The sequence below is a fragment of the Mandrillus leucophaeus genome, unplaced genomic scaffold, assembly GCF_000951045.1.
Source record: "Mandrillus leucophaeus isolate KB7577 unplaced genomic scaffold, Mleu.le_1.0 Scaffold186, whole genome shotgun sequence".
NCBI classification, from domain to species: domain Eukaryota; kingdom Metazoa; phylum Chordata; class Mammalia; order Primates; family Cercopithecidae; genus Mandrillus; species Mandrillus leucophaeus.
In genome coordinates this window covers 5,034,936-5,049,114 of record NW_012101876.1, presented here as the reverse complement: position 1 = coordinate 5,049,114, position 14,179 = coordinate 5,034,936, and the positions used below count along the sequence as shown (strand labels likewise).

The window sequence follows — 14,179 nt, the reverse complement described above, 5'->3', positions numbered from 1 at the left end:
GGTACTAGGGCTTATAAGGGTATTGGAGAAATAAAAAGTGTTCTCATTAAACTATGGAATGGAAATTCAATTTCACAGCATTTTAAAGCAATAAAGGTCACACAATATTAACTCTTATTTTTGCTACTACATAACGTTATTTATACAATGCAAAATTAGTGGAGTAAACTAACTACTTTTAGAACTCTGGTGCCAACAGTGTTTATTTCCCACATAGATACACAAATTACTCTTAATTAAATTTACAAATTACTCTTTCCAAAAACCAAGCTTAGGAAGAACTGACCAAGAACTATGAGTAACATGAGGGTTGTTTTTCTCTCAGGTTGACTTGTAAGTCATACACATCACTCAAAGTGCACTATTTAAACATGGATGTCATGACAACTAAACTTTTTTCCCCAGGAAAATCAGTTGAAGAGTAATAAATTGATCCAGAAACTAATTTTAACTTGAGAAATTCCCCCTTCTCATTTCTTTTAAATTTAAGTCATGTAAGTATCTCATTTCAAGTTACTTAAGGGTAGATGATATCACAACTAAAATTTTCAGTTCAAAATAGGTATAAAGTTGGGTGCTGGCCAAAATTGCCCATATTACTCTTAAGAGATATTCATGCATCAAAAAAGAACCAGATCAGTTTAGAAGGAAAGGACTGAGCAAAACAGATGCCTCCCTCAACTGATCCAGTTAAAGTAAGCAGTGGTAAAAGGGAACTGCCTGCTGCCTGCCAGGAAGAGAGCAGGGCTGCTGGATGCACCAAAAGTTGTTGGGGTAAAAATTCTCCCAAAAAGGCTGCTTGTGTAGAAACAACAGCAAGAAGGGCTAGTTACAGATTATACTTGAGGGTGTCGTGCTTGTTTTGGGGTCAGGAAATTAGTTAGTTGACTGAATATTCTAATATTCACCAATCATTAAAAACTCTGGATTTGGTTATTGAGGTTCCTCTGGACTGTATTAAAAATCAGCTCACTTTTTATTATAATACATCTCAATGAAAAAGCCCTTTTAGGTGAAGGAAAAAAACCCCAAGGTAGACTACAGCCATCAAATTTTGCTATTGCATTTTTTACACTCATTCTAAAATACTTTCTTTATTGAATAATGAGATACAATAACTTAATAGGCTTAACACACAAATCTTGCACTTTAAAAATTTTAGGAAGTCAACAATGACTATGTAAAGGGATCAGCATATCCAATTACATTTATTATTATTATTATTATTTACTAGAATAGCTTAGATATTCCCCCGTTTCATACATTTAAATGAAGAATGCTATTCCATATTTCATGGGATATCATTCAGTGTTAGCCAAACCGTCAGCTTCCCTACACTCATAGCCACCAGAACAACATATTGGAAGAACAGAGTGGAATGATAAATTTAAATAAGTCTGAAAATCTAACAAGTATACTATTGTAATTTGAATATACTTTTACTGCTGACACTACTACAGCTGTAATATTTTAAATAAATCACTTTTGTTTTCTTTCAAACAACAGTAATGTAAGAAAAAAGAATTCTTTTTAAGAAGAAATTTTGAGTATTGTTGCCTTCTTCCTAATTGTTGTCTTCTTCCTAAATGTTTCTTTGCAATTCAGTCTTAAAAGGAGGCTTTTTTGGTCCCTGCCCAAGCCAAAAAGAAACTGAGGGTTTCCCTGAAGCCTACTCGTCCTAAAATATTTTATTAGTCATTTTTGATCTGTAAATATTAAAAACCAGATATAAAGAACATGGTTTCTTTTATGCTAACACATGCAGCAAAGCAGCCTCAGGAAAGTCATTTGCCTCAGAATACTGACTTCATTACCATGATTGAAACGAATCAAAGTAACTATGTGCCCTTGCATTTTCTTCTCCCCTTATCCATTCCATCTCCCAAACTCTAAATGTAACGCGGCCAGAAGCTCAGAGGCTTGACCTTATTGTGTGCAGAGAACTGGCAAAGCACAAAGTGAAGTTCAAATGTACTCTTTCTATATTTACTTAGAGGAACCTAAGCACAAGATTCTAAGAATCTGAACTGTTTTAAAAGAGATTTTAATATGCTTTCATGTTATACTTTCTCTTAAAAGATAAGCAGGAAGATATTTTTTAAACTGTGAGAAACTGAAAGAAACTGTGTTTTGAAGTCTGGCAGGGCAAAATAGAAAGAAATCATTAGTTTCCTCCAAATTGTTTTCATAACTCTCCACTGCGTAAACCACTGAATCCTATTAAATTAACTCAGCCCACTCAATAAACCCACTCTCCCTTCACAGACAGCCACTAGAGAGAACCCCTACAAATAATATAGAAATAGTAGCTTTAATAAGAATACATAGATTGAGCTCAAAGTTGAACTCATTAAATCTATTGATGTTTTGCTTAAAATGACTCAAAACTGAAAGTAAAGATATGTTAAAATGATTAAATAAATCAGACAGAAATATCCACAAGTAGGTATTAGTAGGTGCAATGTATAAACATTAGCTTTGCTAAAGGCTATCAGCTATTAAATGGCAGAAATTACAGTCACAATCTGAATAACTGAAAGCGTATTTTTAATATTACAAAAACCCACACATTTTAGTAGGAATTATTATTCATGCTGGGCACGGTGGCTCACACCTGTAATCCCAGCACTTTGGAAGGCCGAGGCAGGTAGATCATGAGGTTGGGACCACGAGACCAGCCTGGCCAAGATGGTGAAACCTCATCTCTACTAAAAATACAAAAATTAGCTGGATGTGGTGGTGGGTGCCTGTAATCCCAGCTATGTGGGAGGCTGAGGCAGGAGAATTGCTTGGACCCGGGAGGTGGAGGTTGCAGTGAGCTGAGATCACGCCACCACACTGCAGTCTGGCAACAGAGAGAGACTCCATCTCAAAAAAAAAAAAAAAAAAAAAGAATGAAGTTATTTTTATCTAATTACTACCAAGAAAGTGTAGCTATAACTCACAACTGACCCAAAAAGTGATTCCACTGAACGACACAGAATGCCTGTCACTTCTCAGTGACCGAAGCTTGGTTCCTTAGTTTTTCAGTTATGCTAGTGACAGGAAGAAAATGCTGAAACAGTCGTCACATCAAATTGCTGAGGACGCTAAAAGGCACAATAGTCTTCTACTTTAAAGAAGGTACCAGAATCTAGATATCCAACAAGAGGCAGTTAAATGACATGAAAGCCATAGACTACTATGCAGGCATTAAAAATGATGCTTTTAAAGAGTATTTACTAACATGGGAAAATGCTTACATTTTCGTGCTTTAAAAAAGCATGAGATCGTATAAACACGGAACCCTATTCCATTTTAGTGCCTTTCACACTGAACACAACTGTGCTCCCATCCCTTTGCCTAGTACAAGGATCCTCAAAACACAGTCCTCTGAGAAGTAGTAACAACTGTTAGAAATGCAAATTGTCAGGCCCCGCCCACCAGATCTGCTGAATCAGAAACCTCTGGTGTAGAGGGAGCCCAGCAATCTGTTTTAATAAGCTCTCCAGACAATTCCGATGCTCAATAAATTGTGAAAAACACTGGCTACTTCTTAGTAATTCTTCGGATTTCAGCTGACAGTTCTCAGGGAAGTCTTGCCTCACCAAACCTCCCATCCTGCAAGCATAGATGAGTTTATCGTACCTCACAAGAACCAAGATTTTTCTTTCACAAACTATTGCAGCTATAATCATTTACGATTATGGAAGCAGAGTTTTTACCTCCAGACCAGATATTTCAAGTCTAGTGACACATATGAATCACCTGGAAGTTCTCAAAAATCCTTGGCCATACCCCAGGCCAAACAGAATTCACTGGAGTATGACTCAAGCATCTGTACTTTTTAAATACTGTGATTCCACCGTTTGGTCAAGGTTAAGAACCACTGTACCAGACTCAAGCTCCAGATGACCAGTAAACGGTGACCAGTATTTGTTGAATGAATATGTGAGGTTTTTTCACTTTATTTTGTGGGGTTTGTTTTGTTTCAGTCTTACCTATGATACAAAATTCCAAATGCACAGAAAGGGTTCAGTAAAAAGTGAAGTCTCCTACTCTTCCTGCCTCCCATCTCTGAGGCAATGACTGGGACCAATGTCATGTTTCCTTAAAAGACTGAATATTTGTCAATGCATACAGAAAAGACCGCAAGTTGGAGGCAGGATTATAGATTATTTTACTGCTTCTTTATGCACACCTGAACTTTTTGTAAAACGTATACACATCCCTTTCAATATTGGGAAAGAAGGTACCCTAAGAATAATTGTATGGGTATGCATCCAGAGCTATTTAGTAGATAAACACTGGGTCTCAGGGCTCCCACAGCAACAGCCACTTAGAATGTACATACAGCTGCTGTTCCATTTTGTCAAGTTCAAAGAAGAGACCCTTTACCTCGTTTAAGCGAGTAATTGCTCAATTATTCTGCCTGCTTATTTTGGTTATATTTTCACTTCTGATTAGATATACAGCTTCTCCAGAACATCTACCAGAAAATGGTGGGAGGGCGCACAAAAGGAGGAGGTACTGTTCATCCCAGGAACCAGATTAATAAGTGGCATCATGGTTTATAGATCTACCTTGTCTTGATTTAGTTAGTATAAGCTCCTCTCCAAGACAGACCATCTCTGGGTATATGAATATGAAAAGCTGAGGCCTGGACCCCAGGGTGGTGACTCAACTATGGTTCAGTCCTTTAAAGACCCTGGGCCCTTTTGACTCCATGCCAGTTGGTGATTCTATCTCAATACAGTAATTTGGAATAGGGCTGCACGTCTGAGATTTCTGTAAGTAGAAACTGGAGTAGGGAGAGCTTTACAACAATGGACCCAGACTGTTTTGGTTTTGGGGATGTTTTTCAATTATCTTTTTTCTTACTTTCTACCTCCCTTACTCTTATGGTCTAAGACCACTCCCCTCTGTTAGTATGACTCATTCTAGCATCAACTCTTGGCCCCCTCTCCTTCATTTTGTTTCCATAGCTGGGTGGAAAATCAGCTTGCTAGGACTTCTAAAAATCTGCTTTAATATGAACCCAAGAGCTCTCTGAGGAGGCAAGAGCCCGGACTTGAGGGACATTTTTTTAAGGACTTGTAGGCCTTTTCCTATTTAATTCCTGATCATCATCTTAGGCAGACATATGAGATAGAGGGGGGAAAAAATGCCTTCTGTAGAGATAAAACATTTCCATGTTTACCATTTTTCCCATATTTAGGCAAAGACCAAGGTGTAGGATCACAGTTAAGGGGAAAAATGTTTGGATATGTACATGGATAGGACCAAGGGGGAAAATACTCATAAATTAGATAGTACATAGAAACAAGTAAGATAATTACCATATTCAGCTAGAAAGGGAGTTAGGCAGTGGCCACTCCAACATCTCCGAGTGCAACCTGCCACACAGATATTTAAGCATTGTCTTGTGCTGTATACTAGTTGTTTTGTGTGTACTGATTTAGTCTTCCAGACTGGAAGCACCTGAGGGCCAGGCCTTATCGCCTACTGCCTCAGTTTCCTGTCTCGTGCTGAGTCCAAAGCAAAGGTTTAATATTTAAATTGTATTAAATACTTAATAGTTGACAGATTAAAACAGACTATAGCAGAAAACCAGCTCTGCATAGTAAGATCACTGTATCTTAAATGCGATAAATATTTTAAAAATCATTATCACAAACATTCTATGCCAATAAGATGAATGTTGAAATTCATTGCAGCTGTGGCCATGATTAATTACAAGTTTAATCACGTATTTTAGGGTAAACCTATTTCCTTAACATCTCTTTTCTATTAAATTACATGCACTATGTTAATGTTAAGGGCCAAAATAGTTTCTTGGCTGATCAAATCTTTTGGGTTTGATTTTTTGAAAAGATACTTTGACAACTTAACAAAACTATAAAATAAAATGAATAAGAACTAGCACAATCTTTTTAGGACTATGACAACATAATTAGACCAGAGTGTCTATAATTATGAAAGAAAATATTCTCAAATATTGTTTTATGACTTTCATGATGCATAATAAAGGAAAAACCTCTATCTCATTCACTACGCATTTTAACAGTTTAATTTCATTCTACTGTTATAATGAAAAAAGGGATGCCCGACATTTATGCCAGAAAGAAAACTCTACAAACATGCATCGAGCAAGTGAAATGTCTGTAGCTTTTATTTTAATCTCACAGCTAATTCAGAAAGTCAATAAAAATGTAAAGGAATATGGTATTTACATTGTAATTACAGGTCATCCCATATGCAAAATGTCAATGGTGGAGTGATGCCCCCAGGTGGCAAAATGATAAATTGCAATACTTTGATTGAAAAGTACTATGTACATATAGCTCTTCCATTTTGTCAAGTTCTGATTAAATCTAGAAACGTATATAAGGAATCTGTACTTCATAGGAACTAGTCATAAGTCCTACAAACTTATGGTCTACCCAAGTCACTCCTTTAACACTGATACCAAGGGAGAGTCTGATACCTTCCTCATGAGCTCAAAAAGTTAAGGGTGTATCTGCAAAACAAAAAGGGAAGTCATACCTATTCTGATGTGTTGAAGGAATAGCATTCATACCATTATAAAAATCTCTAAAAAGTATTCACCTTCTAGCCACCTCTCACATTAACCAATTCCCTATGTCTAGCATGTAAACTATAATTTAAAACCATATCTAGTCAAATTGCTTGGACAATGAGTAGTGCTATAATGTGCTTTGCTCACAAATGATTCAGTATCAACACTAAAAAAAAAAAAAAACAAAAAAAACCCAAAAACGAGTTTAGTTTCCTGCCTCCATACATGCATTAAACATAACAATCACTGATGAGTTGATATCTTAGCTAAAAGGTTCACATTTTGAGAACAAATTTATTTTGGACAGCCACAGAGATATAAAAGATGACAACAGAATTGTTACAATCTCAAGAAAAATCATTGAATAAGTTTTTTAAATTACATTCCTGGTTTCAGATTGGTTTATTTGGGAAATTTTTCTCATTTAAAAGTAATCAAAAAAAAACTTCCATTTATTAGAAGTTTCCAATTGCAGTCATTGGGTGGTAATTAGCTAAAATTTTGTTAGGCTTCCTTTAATCATTCCTTTAACATGGATTGTTTATAATTAAGGTGAATCTGTGCTGCTTTTGAGGGATAACTATGAGCGACGCAATGTGATATATAAATCTTACATAAATAGGCAGATATCGTATTATTATTACAGTCCTATGAGGTATTATACCCATTTTAAAGATGAGAAAACCAAAGCTCAGATTAGGAATGTGCAGAATCTAGACTTCACATTAAGAACAGGCCTGGCTTTACTCCTTCTTTACATCCAAAGCTGGTATTTTAACAATGACACCACACTGCTCTGTTTCTATTATAGCATTCTAGAATTTTGTGAGTAGTCACATTCACACTTTTTTCTGATTTTAGCAAATAATTCTAAAAGCAATTGTCTACAAAGGCTGGCAGGTAGTGGAAAGGTGTGATGCAGCTGTATGCAAGAGACAGTGAGGAGAGGCAGGTATGTGGCTAACTGGAGAATACAGAATTTGTCTAAAGGAGTAGCTGCTACCTAGCTTTAGCAGCCCATTGTGGCTACACACGAACTGATGTTAGCAAGTGTTACCAAATCTTTTTTTTTTTTTTTTCTAGAGAAGACAAAATGCTCAATTTATATGAGCTGCTCATTTAAAAATACTAACTACTGGCCAGGCACGGTGGCTCATGCCTGTAATCTCAGCACTTTGGGAGGCCAAGGTGAGAGGATCACCTGAGGTCAATAGTTCAAGACCAGCCTGGCCAACATGGTGAAACCCTGTCTCTACTAAAAATACAAAAATTAGCCGAGTGTGGTGGTGCACTCCTGTAATCCCAGCTACTTGGGAGGTTGAGGTGGGAGAATCACTTGAACCTGGGAGGTGGAGGTTGCAGTGAACCAAGATCATGCCACTGCACTCCAGCCTGGGCGACAGAGTGAGACTCTGTCTCAAAAAACAAAATAAAACAAAACAAAAAAACTGACTAATTTACTAAAAAGAAACACTACCCAGACCAAATAAAAGACATCTGAAAGCCACATGTGGCCAGTATGCAATATGTTTTGGATTCTGATGATGAAAGATTCCTTTCCCAGAGATTCTGGACGAGACCTTCTGGTGCCAAATGATTTTTGTCCGTTATCCTCACTATTGGATTCATTCCACAAACACAGACTCTGCCATCTTCAGCTCTGGTCATACTTTTTTAAGACTGGTTCAGGTACAAGAAAAATCACTAACAAATCACTTACCAACCAACCAGCCCCAGCCCCCTTTCTTCTCTCTCGTTCTCTTTCTCTCTCTCTTCCCCCAACTACAAATACACTCTCTCCACTCACTCATTATCTCAAGTCTAAAGGTTTCAAGTTTGATCTTCATACATCTTATTTTACATCCTTTTAATCAACTTTTTAGTCCTCCTGTGAATTATCTTAAAATTTTTCATATTCCTCATTAGTTGAAGACATTAAAATTGGATATGATCCTATAGTGTAGTTTTTAGAAGTATTGGGTCTGGTTTAGGTCTTACTCTCAACATTTCCATAAAGGTTCTCTAATAATTGTCAGAAATTTATCATTCTATTCTAAATGGCTAGAAGAGCACCTCTAGGATTAAAGGAAAAAAATCCTTTTCAGTAGGAATCATAATGCATGTTCTAAGGACATCAGAAAATGCCAGCTCTTTTATCATCCCTCATGTAGAAATTAACTAAAAACTATAAATTCTAGATAATTACAGCTTTTAAAAACTCTGGACAGAGACCATTTAAAAGGTTGAGTTTCAAAACAAAGTAGTAACATCACTAACATTTACCTTTACAATTCCTATAACCTATGAGGATATAGAAAAGTGTTTATTTTAAATCCACTCTGAAATACCCAATAGGCAAAAGCTGGAAGAACTTAGAGTAGCCTTAAAACCTCAGAAAAAACAATAAACTATGGGATGAAAATGTGGTCTTCTGGGGTTAAGGGCTGATATCTTGGATCATTCTCCCTTCTGCTTTCTGTTCCTCCTGCGTTTCTGATAGGCAAGTTTCTTACCCTAACTTCAGTTCCAACTTACTTTCCACTGCAGGAAATTAAAAAAACTTTACACCAAAAATGGAGGTTTATCTGCAAGGGAGGTACTATCTAAAGTTTTTAAGAGTTTTTCTCTATTATCAAAGTGTATAGGGTCCGATTATAATCAACAGAGACGAGGTGAGAAGGCGGTCATCAACATAAGCTAATTTTAAATGTGAGTGTCCATTTGGTTTAAGTATTTAAACTGACGGCTTTCTGATTACGGAATTTGAAAATCTCCGCCATAGAAAGCCCAAAGAAAATTAATACTGTACTTTCTTTGGTATACCCTATTCATCTCAAATGTTAATAACTGTTCATTTGTATTTTGTAATATTTCTAAAAATAGTCATGATGAACAATTCTTATTTTCTCATTCAAGAAGTTCCAATCAAGTTAAGTGGAAGCAATATTGTCACTGAGACTGTGGCATGCCCAAACATCTTATTTTCACATAATCTTTCCCATTTCTAGCTCCCTTCTCGAGGTCATTTGGATATTATATTCACCTGCTGAAATGTCTTTAAACCTAATATGAAAGACTAATTAGGGAGCTTACCTATATTCATGAAATACTTGGTCTGGTATAAAGAGCAAAGTGGACATTGCTCCATGCTCTTTTTTTTTTTTTTTTTTTTTCCTACAGTCTTGCTCTGTTGCCCAGGCTGGAGTGCAGTGGCATGATCTCGGCTCACTGCAACCTCTGCCTTCTGAGTTTAAGCAATTCTTGTGCCTCAGCCTCCCGAGTAGCTGAGATTACAGGCATGTACCACCCTGCCTGGCTAATTTTTGTATTTTTAGTAGAGACAGGGTTTTGCCATATTGGCTAGGTTGATCTTGAACTCCTGGCCTCAAGTGATTCGCCCGCCTTGGCCTCCCAAAGTGCTGGGATTACAGGCATGAGCCACCATACCTGGCCTCCTTCATGTTCTTAATCAGCTAAGACCTGCAAACAAAAAGCAGCCTACTCAAGATTCATACAAAGTATTTTTACTTACAATTCCTCTCCTCGTTTGGCTTTCTTGTCTGAAACCAGATAGACAGTTCCAAAACTTCCACTGCCAAGTTTCTGTTGAAGCACATATCTTCTTGCAATCAAGGTCTTTGGATAAGTGGAAATGGCTGTTGATCCACTCACGCACTTAGCTGCCTCTTGGAATTTCAGCATTGCTCCAAACAACAGAGAACTGGTTCATTCATTTATAGAAACTTAACATTCGAGTCTCCTAAGAAATGGTCAAATTCATCCCAACAGTGTTGGTCAATTCCTTAAAGATGAAAAATTCAAAGATCAGGTCTAAAGGATGCTAAACGATCTCTAACAAAAAGTATAAGTGCAGTGATTATCTGCACCTTGATCAGCAGACTGAATGACACCATATTGGTTAACGACTTGAAAGAAAAATGTTAAAAGGTACAGATACCACAAATTCCAGTAGAAGGCAATCCTTCACAGGAAGAGCCTCCCTTTGTACATTGAAATTTGGCAGAACTGAATTGGAGCCAACTTTCCACAAATATCTGGGATGGACATCTGTTTTACAATCAACAATCTCTTCATTTAAGATTTATACTCCCCACCTACTTATAAAAGACTCCAAATACAAGAACATTATCACTTCCTTAAATCTATATATCTGCATCAACCTTTTTGTAATGCCCTCTTCCCACCTTATGTTTACTTTGGTTTACAAAGAGAGAGTTAGGATTAAACAAGGAATTAGCAGGTGCTGTTTTCTTTAGATTTTTTTTTTTTCTGTAGATGTTAAACCACAGTTTTTGCATTTATTAGAACAGATGCAAAGAGAGATAAGGATTCAGAGAGAATTTTTTCCCATGCTCAGCAAATTCTAGTTTCTAAAGTTCCTATTGTACACATTGTGTATAATCTCTCTGGATTAAAAACAAGAAGAGTTAACAAATTCAATTCAAACCTAAAATTGCATTTAATGTCAGTGGAATATAAATGTTACACATGTATCTGTAATTCTTCAGGGAGCTATGAGATGTGACAGTTATGAAAGGCAAGACTGTTTAGGCTGGGCACGGTGGCTCATGCCTGTAATCCCAGCATTTTGGGAGGCTGAGGCGGGCAGATCACGAGGTCAGGAGATCGAGACCATCCTGGCTAACACAGTGAAAGCCATCTCTACTAAAACTACAAAAAAATTAGCCGGGCGTGGTGGCAGGTCTATAGACCCAGCTACTCGGGAAGCTGAGGCAGGAGAATGGCGTAAACCCAGGAGGCAGAGCTTGCAGCGAGCCCACATCTCTCCACTGCACTGCAGCCTGGGCGACCGAGCGAGATTCCATCTCAACAAAAAAAAAAAAAAGAAAGAAAGAAAGAAAAAAAAGAAAGGCAGGACTGTTTCATATGAGTAGGTACAAAGTAAAATCATTTTTATTCCATCAGAAAGTTAAATGTTTTGTTAGTTATCAAGAAAAGTGTGCTTTTGTTTTAAATCTATATAGAAATAACCTTTTAAATTGAAAACTGCTTATACGTTGAAGCTAGGTTTTCATATTCAACAATTCCAAAGCTATGAGACAAAAACGTAGTTTTTAAGGATGGTCAATGGGCCTTACGTGATGGTGTCCGTCAACCACAAAAACTACTAGGGCAATTAACCAAAAAAATCTCAAAACAGAACGTAAGTAAATGCCCATTTACAACATTTTCCTTCTTAAAATGTATTAACCAGTTAAGTTGTACCTGATACCAATGAGATTAGTTGCCAGCTTTTTTTTTTCCCTTCCAAAGACATGTTAGTAAAATCTGCTGAAAAAAAACAACTAGAGAGCAGGCCTCTAAACGTACCTTTCGTTTTTACTTCCCCTTCACTGTCATAAAAGTGATGCCGTTTGGCCATACTAAGTTGTTCAAATAAATATATGGACTTACAGCCTTCCCAACCGAAAAGGGTCCTTCAGGTCACTCAGTAATTCTCCTTGAAGATGAGATTAAGGTTCCCTTTAGGGAAGGACAGAATTACGGACGGACAGAATAGTTATGAGAAGTTCACTTCTAGCGGCTCCTATTTCTAAAGGACAGTCTAAACCCAGCAGTGCTTAAGCAGTCTGGTCCAGGCTGCAGAAGACTCTGGGACTAGGTTCCCTCCCGCCCAACCTCACAGACTCAGCCCTGCCACCCCCATTCCAGTCCACTTTTAGGTCATCCATTCCATCAGTCTCCTCTGTGCAACCATAAACCTAGCCAAGAATGTTTCGCATTGTCTAGATTCTAGAACTATCTGTTCACTTGACAACACCCTCCCCCTCGAGGTTTGTGCGTGAACTTGGGCACTGCGAACACATCTTCGTTATTTCTGCATCTCCAATCCCTGGCATAACCCCTGGCATATATTAGGTGTTTAATAAATCTTGTTAGGGCAAATAAGTGTCCAGCAGATCAACTCCCGCCCAAAGGAGGGAAAAAAAGTTGGTTAAGAAAGCTAGATGGGAACTTGGAGAAAGTTACCACTTGTGCAAACTACCCCTTCTCGGTGAAACAGATTTGACTGGGGGCAAAAGACAACGGAAGGAGGAGTATTTATCACAAGTCAAAAATCAGTAGTTACCTTCCCAGGTAATAAGAGGAAGCAAATTTGTCACCAGGTTCTGCTATAGTAGAAATCTACCTTTAAAGTAAACCTTAACCTTAAGGTAAAACGAACAATTCCGTGCTTCTTCACTTTTTTAAACATTTACATTTTGGCAAAGCAGGTTAACGTTTATTGAGGGACACTGAGAATGGAGTAAATCCGGAGATAAGACGTCCAGGAAAGCTAGGAGACCGCAGCCATGGAGTCCTAGAGATTCGGAACCCAGCCCGGACAGCTTGAAACCATTACCTTCCCCCTTGCAGGGCAGCCTGGCGAGCCCCGAGGAACACAGTTCGCTTTACCTTTCCCTGTTGTGGTCGGCGCGGCCCCCGGGGCTTGCCCAAGTCTTGCCAGTAATCGAGCAGGCCTCAAACTAGGGGCAACCGCACCCACCGACCGCCAGAGACGGCGGGCCACTGGTGTTTGGAACCGTCGCCAGGGAGACGGCGCGGGGCATACTGGGAAGTCGGGATGAGGTTGCAGCAAGGCGGAAGTGTCCGCCGACCCAAGTAGGCGGAGAAAGGCGAGGAGGACCGGCGGGCCAAGCTTTCCTAGCCTGACGGTAGCCACTTCGGAACGTACGTCCCAGCCCTCTTTAGCTACTTAGCGCCTCCGGGCCCGGGAGCACCTGCGCCTTGGCGCAGTCTGGCGCCACCGGCATCCCGGAAGTGTACTTCCCAGAGACGTCACACGGGATACTTCCGGTTCCCGCTCTTGGGGTTGAACTCTCACGTGCAGGAGCCAGTCCTCGCTGGGCTCTAGCAGGCTTCTGAAGGAGGAGCTACTCCTTTGGGAGGAAAGAGCAGGTGGGCTCTGCTGCAGGTCCGGGCGGCGGGTTGTGAGGGCCGAGGTGGCACGGTGTGTGAAGGCCTGTGTTTGAAGACTTAGGTCAAACCTTTTGCCCGCCTTTTCCCTGTGCAGCTATGTGCAACTGTCTATGCAAGGCCCTGTAATTTGCATAGGACGAGTTGACAGGGTCTCTGCTTGTCGACGCTTTACAAGACTGCCTTGCAAAGAAATAAGTACTATACAGGATAGGGTTCTGAGATACTGACAGGGCTGGGACTAGCGTGAGGTAAGTGTAAAATGTAAATGGATCTCAATAAAATTCAGCAATCAAGATAAGTTTTAATGCAATATCTCTAAAAATCGAAATTATTGCAAAAAAAAATCCATGAGTGACAAAATGTCACGATTTTAATGTAACAGTACCGTGCTGCGCCATATTGAAGCCTGAGGCGCCAAAAGAAAAACCATCAATTCTGATCCTGCGAGTTAAGTTAGCCAGATGAGGAAGAGTAACTGGGCTAGATATGCAAAATAAGATGATGAAGGCCTGGCGTGGTGGCTCACGCCTGTAATCCCAGCACTTTGGGAGGCCGAGGCAGGCGGATCACGAGGTCAGGAGATCGAGACCATCCTGGCGAACACGGTGAAACCCCGTCTCTACTTAAAAAAAAAAATACAAAAAAACTAGCCGGGCG

The 14,179-nt window shown here is 39.0% G+C and overlaps 2 protein-coding genes across 4 annotated transcripts in view; one reads left to right on the top strand and one right to left on the bottom strand.

Annotated features, from left to right (window-relative positions):
- The window catches only part of NEK11 (NIMA-related kinase 11), a 311,830-nt gene extending 298,675 nt beyond the window's left edge, over positions 1–13,155 (bottom strand). Inside the window, exons 1-2 of one of the 3 annotated variants that reach the window (XM_011977968.1) lie at positions 12,998–13,155; positions 10,092–10,361 (exon numbers count right to left, since the gene is read on the bottom strand). In XM_011977968.1, the coding sequence (XP_011833358.1) occupies positions 10,092–10,261 (170 nt within the window). In that variant the 5' untranslated portion in view covers positions 10,262–10,361; positions 12,998–13,155. Of the gene's footprint in view, positions 1–10,091; positions 10,362–11,995; positions 12,273–12,785 lie in introns of those variants that run through there. The other 2 variants (XM_011977967.1, XM_011977969.1) reach the window with 2 other exon arrangements.
- ASTE1 (asteroid homolog 1 (Drosophila)) overlaps positions 1–14,179 on the top strand; it is a 40,982-nt gene that overhangs the window by 14,234 nt on the left and 12,569 nt on the right. The window contains exon 2 of the mRNA XM_011977970.1: positions 12,817–13,497. The gene's annotated coding sequence lies outside the window, so the exon portion shown is untranslated. The remainder of the gene's footprint in view (positions 1–12,816; positions 13,498–14,179) is intronic.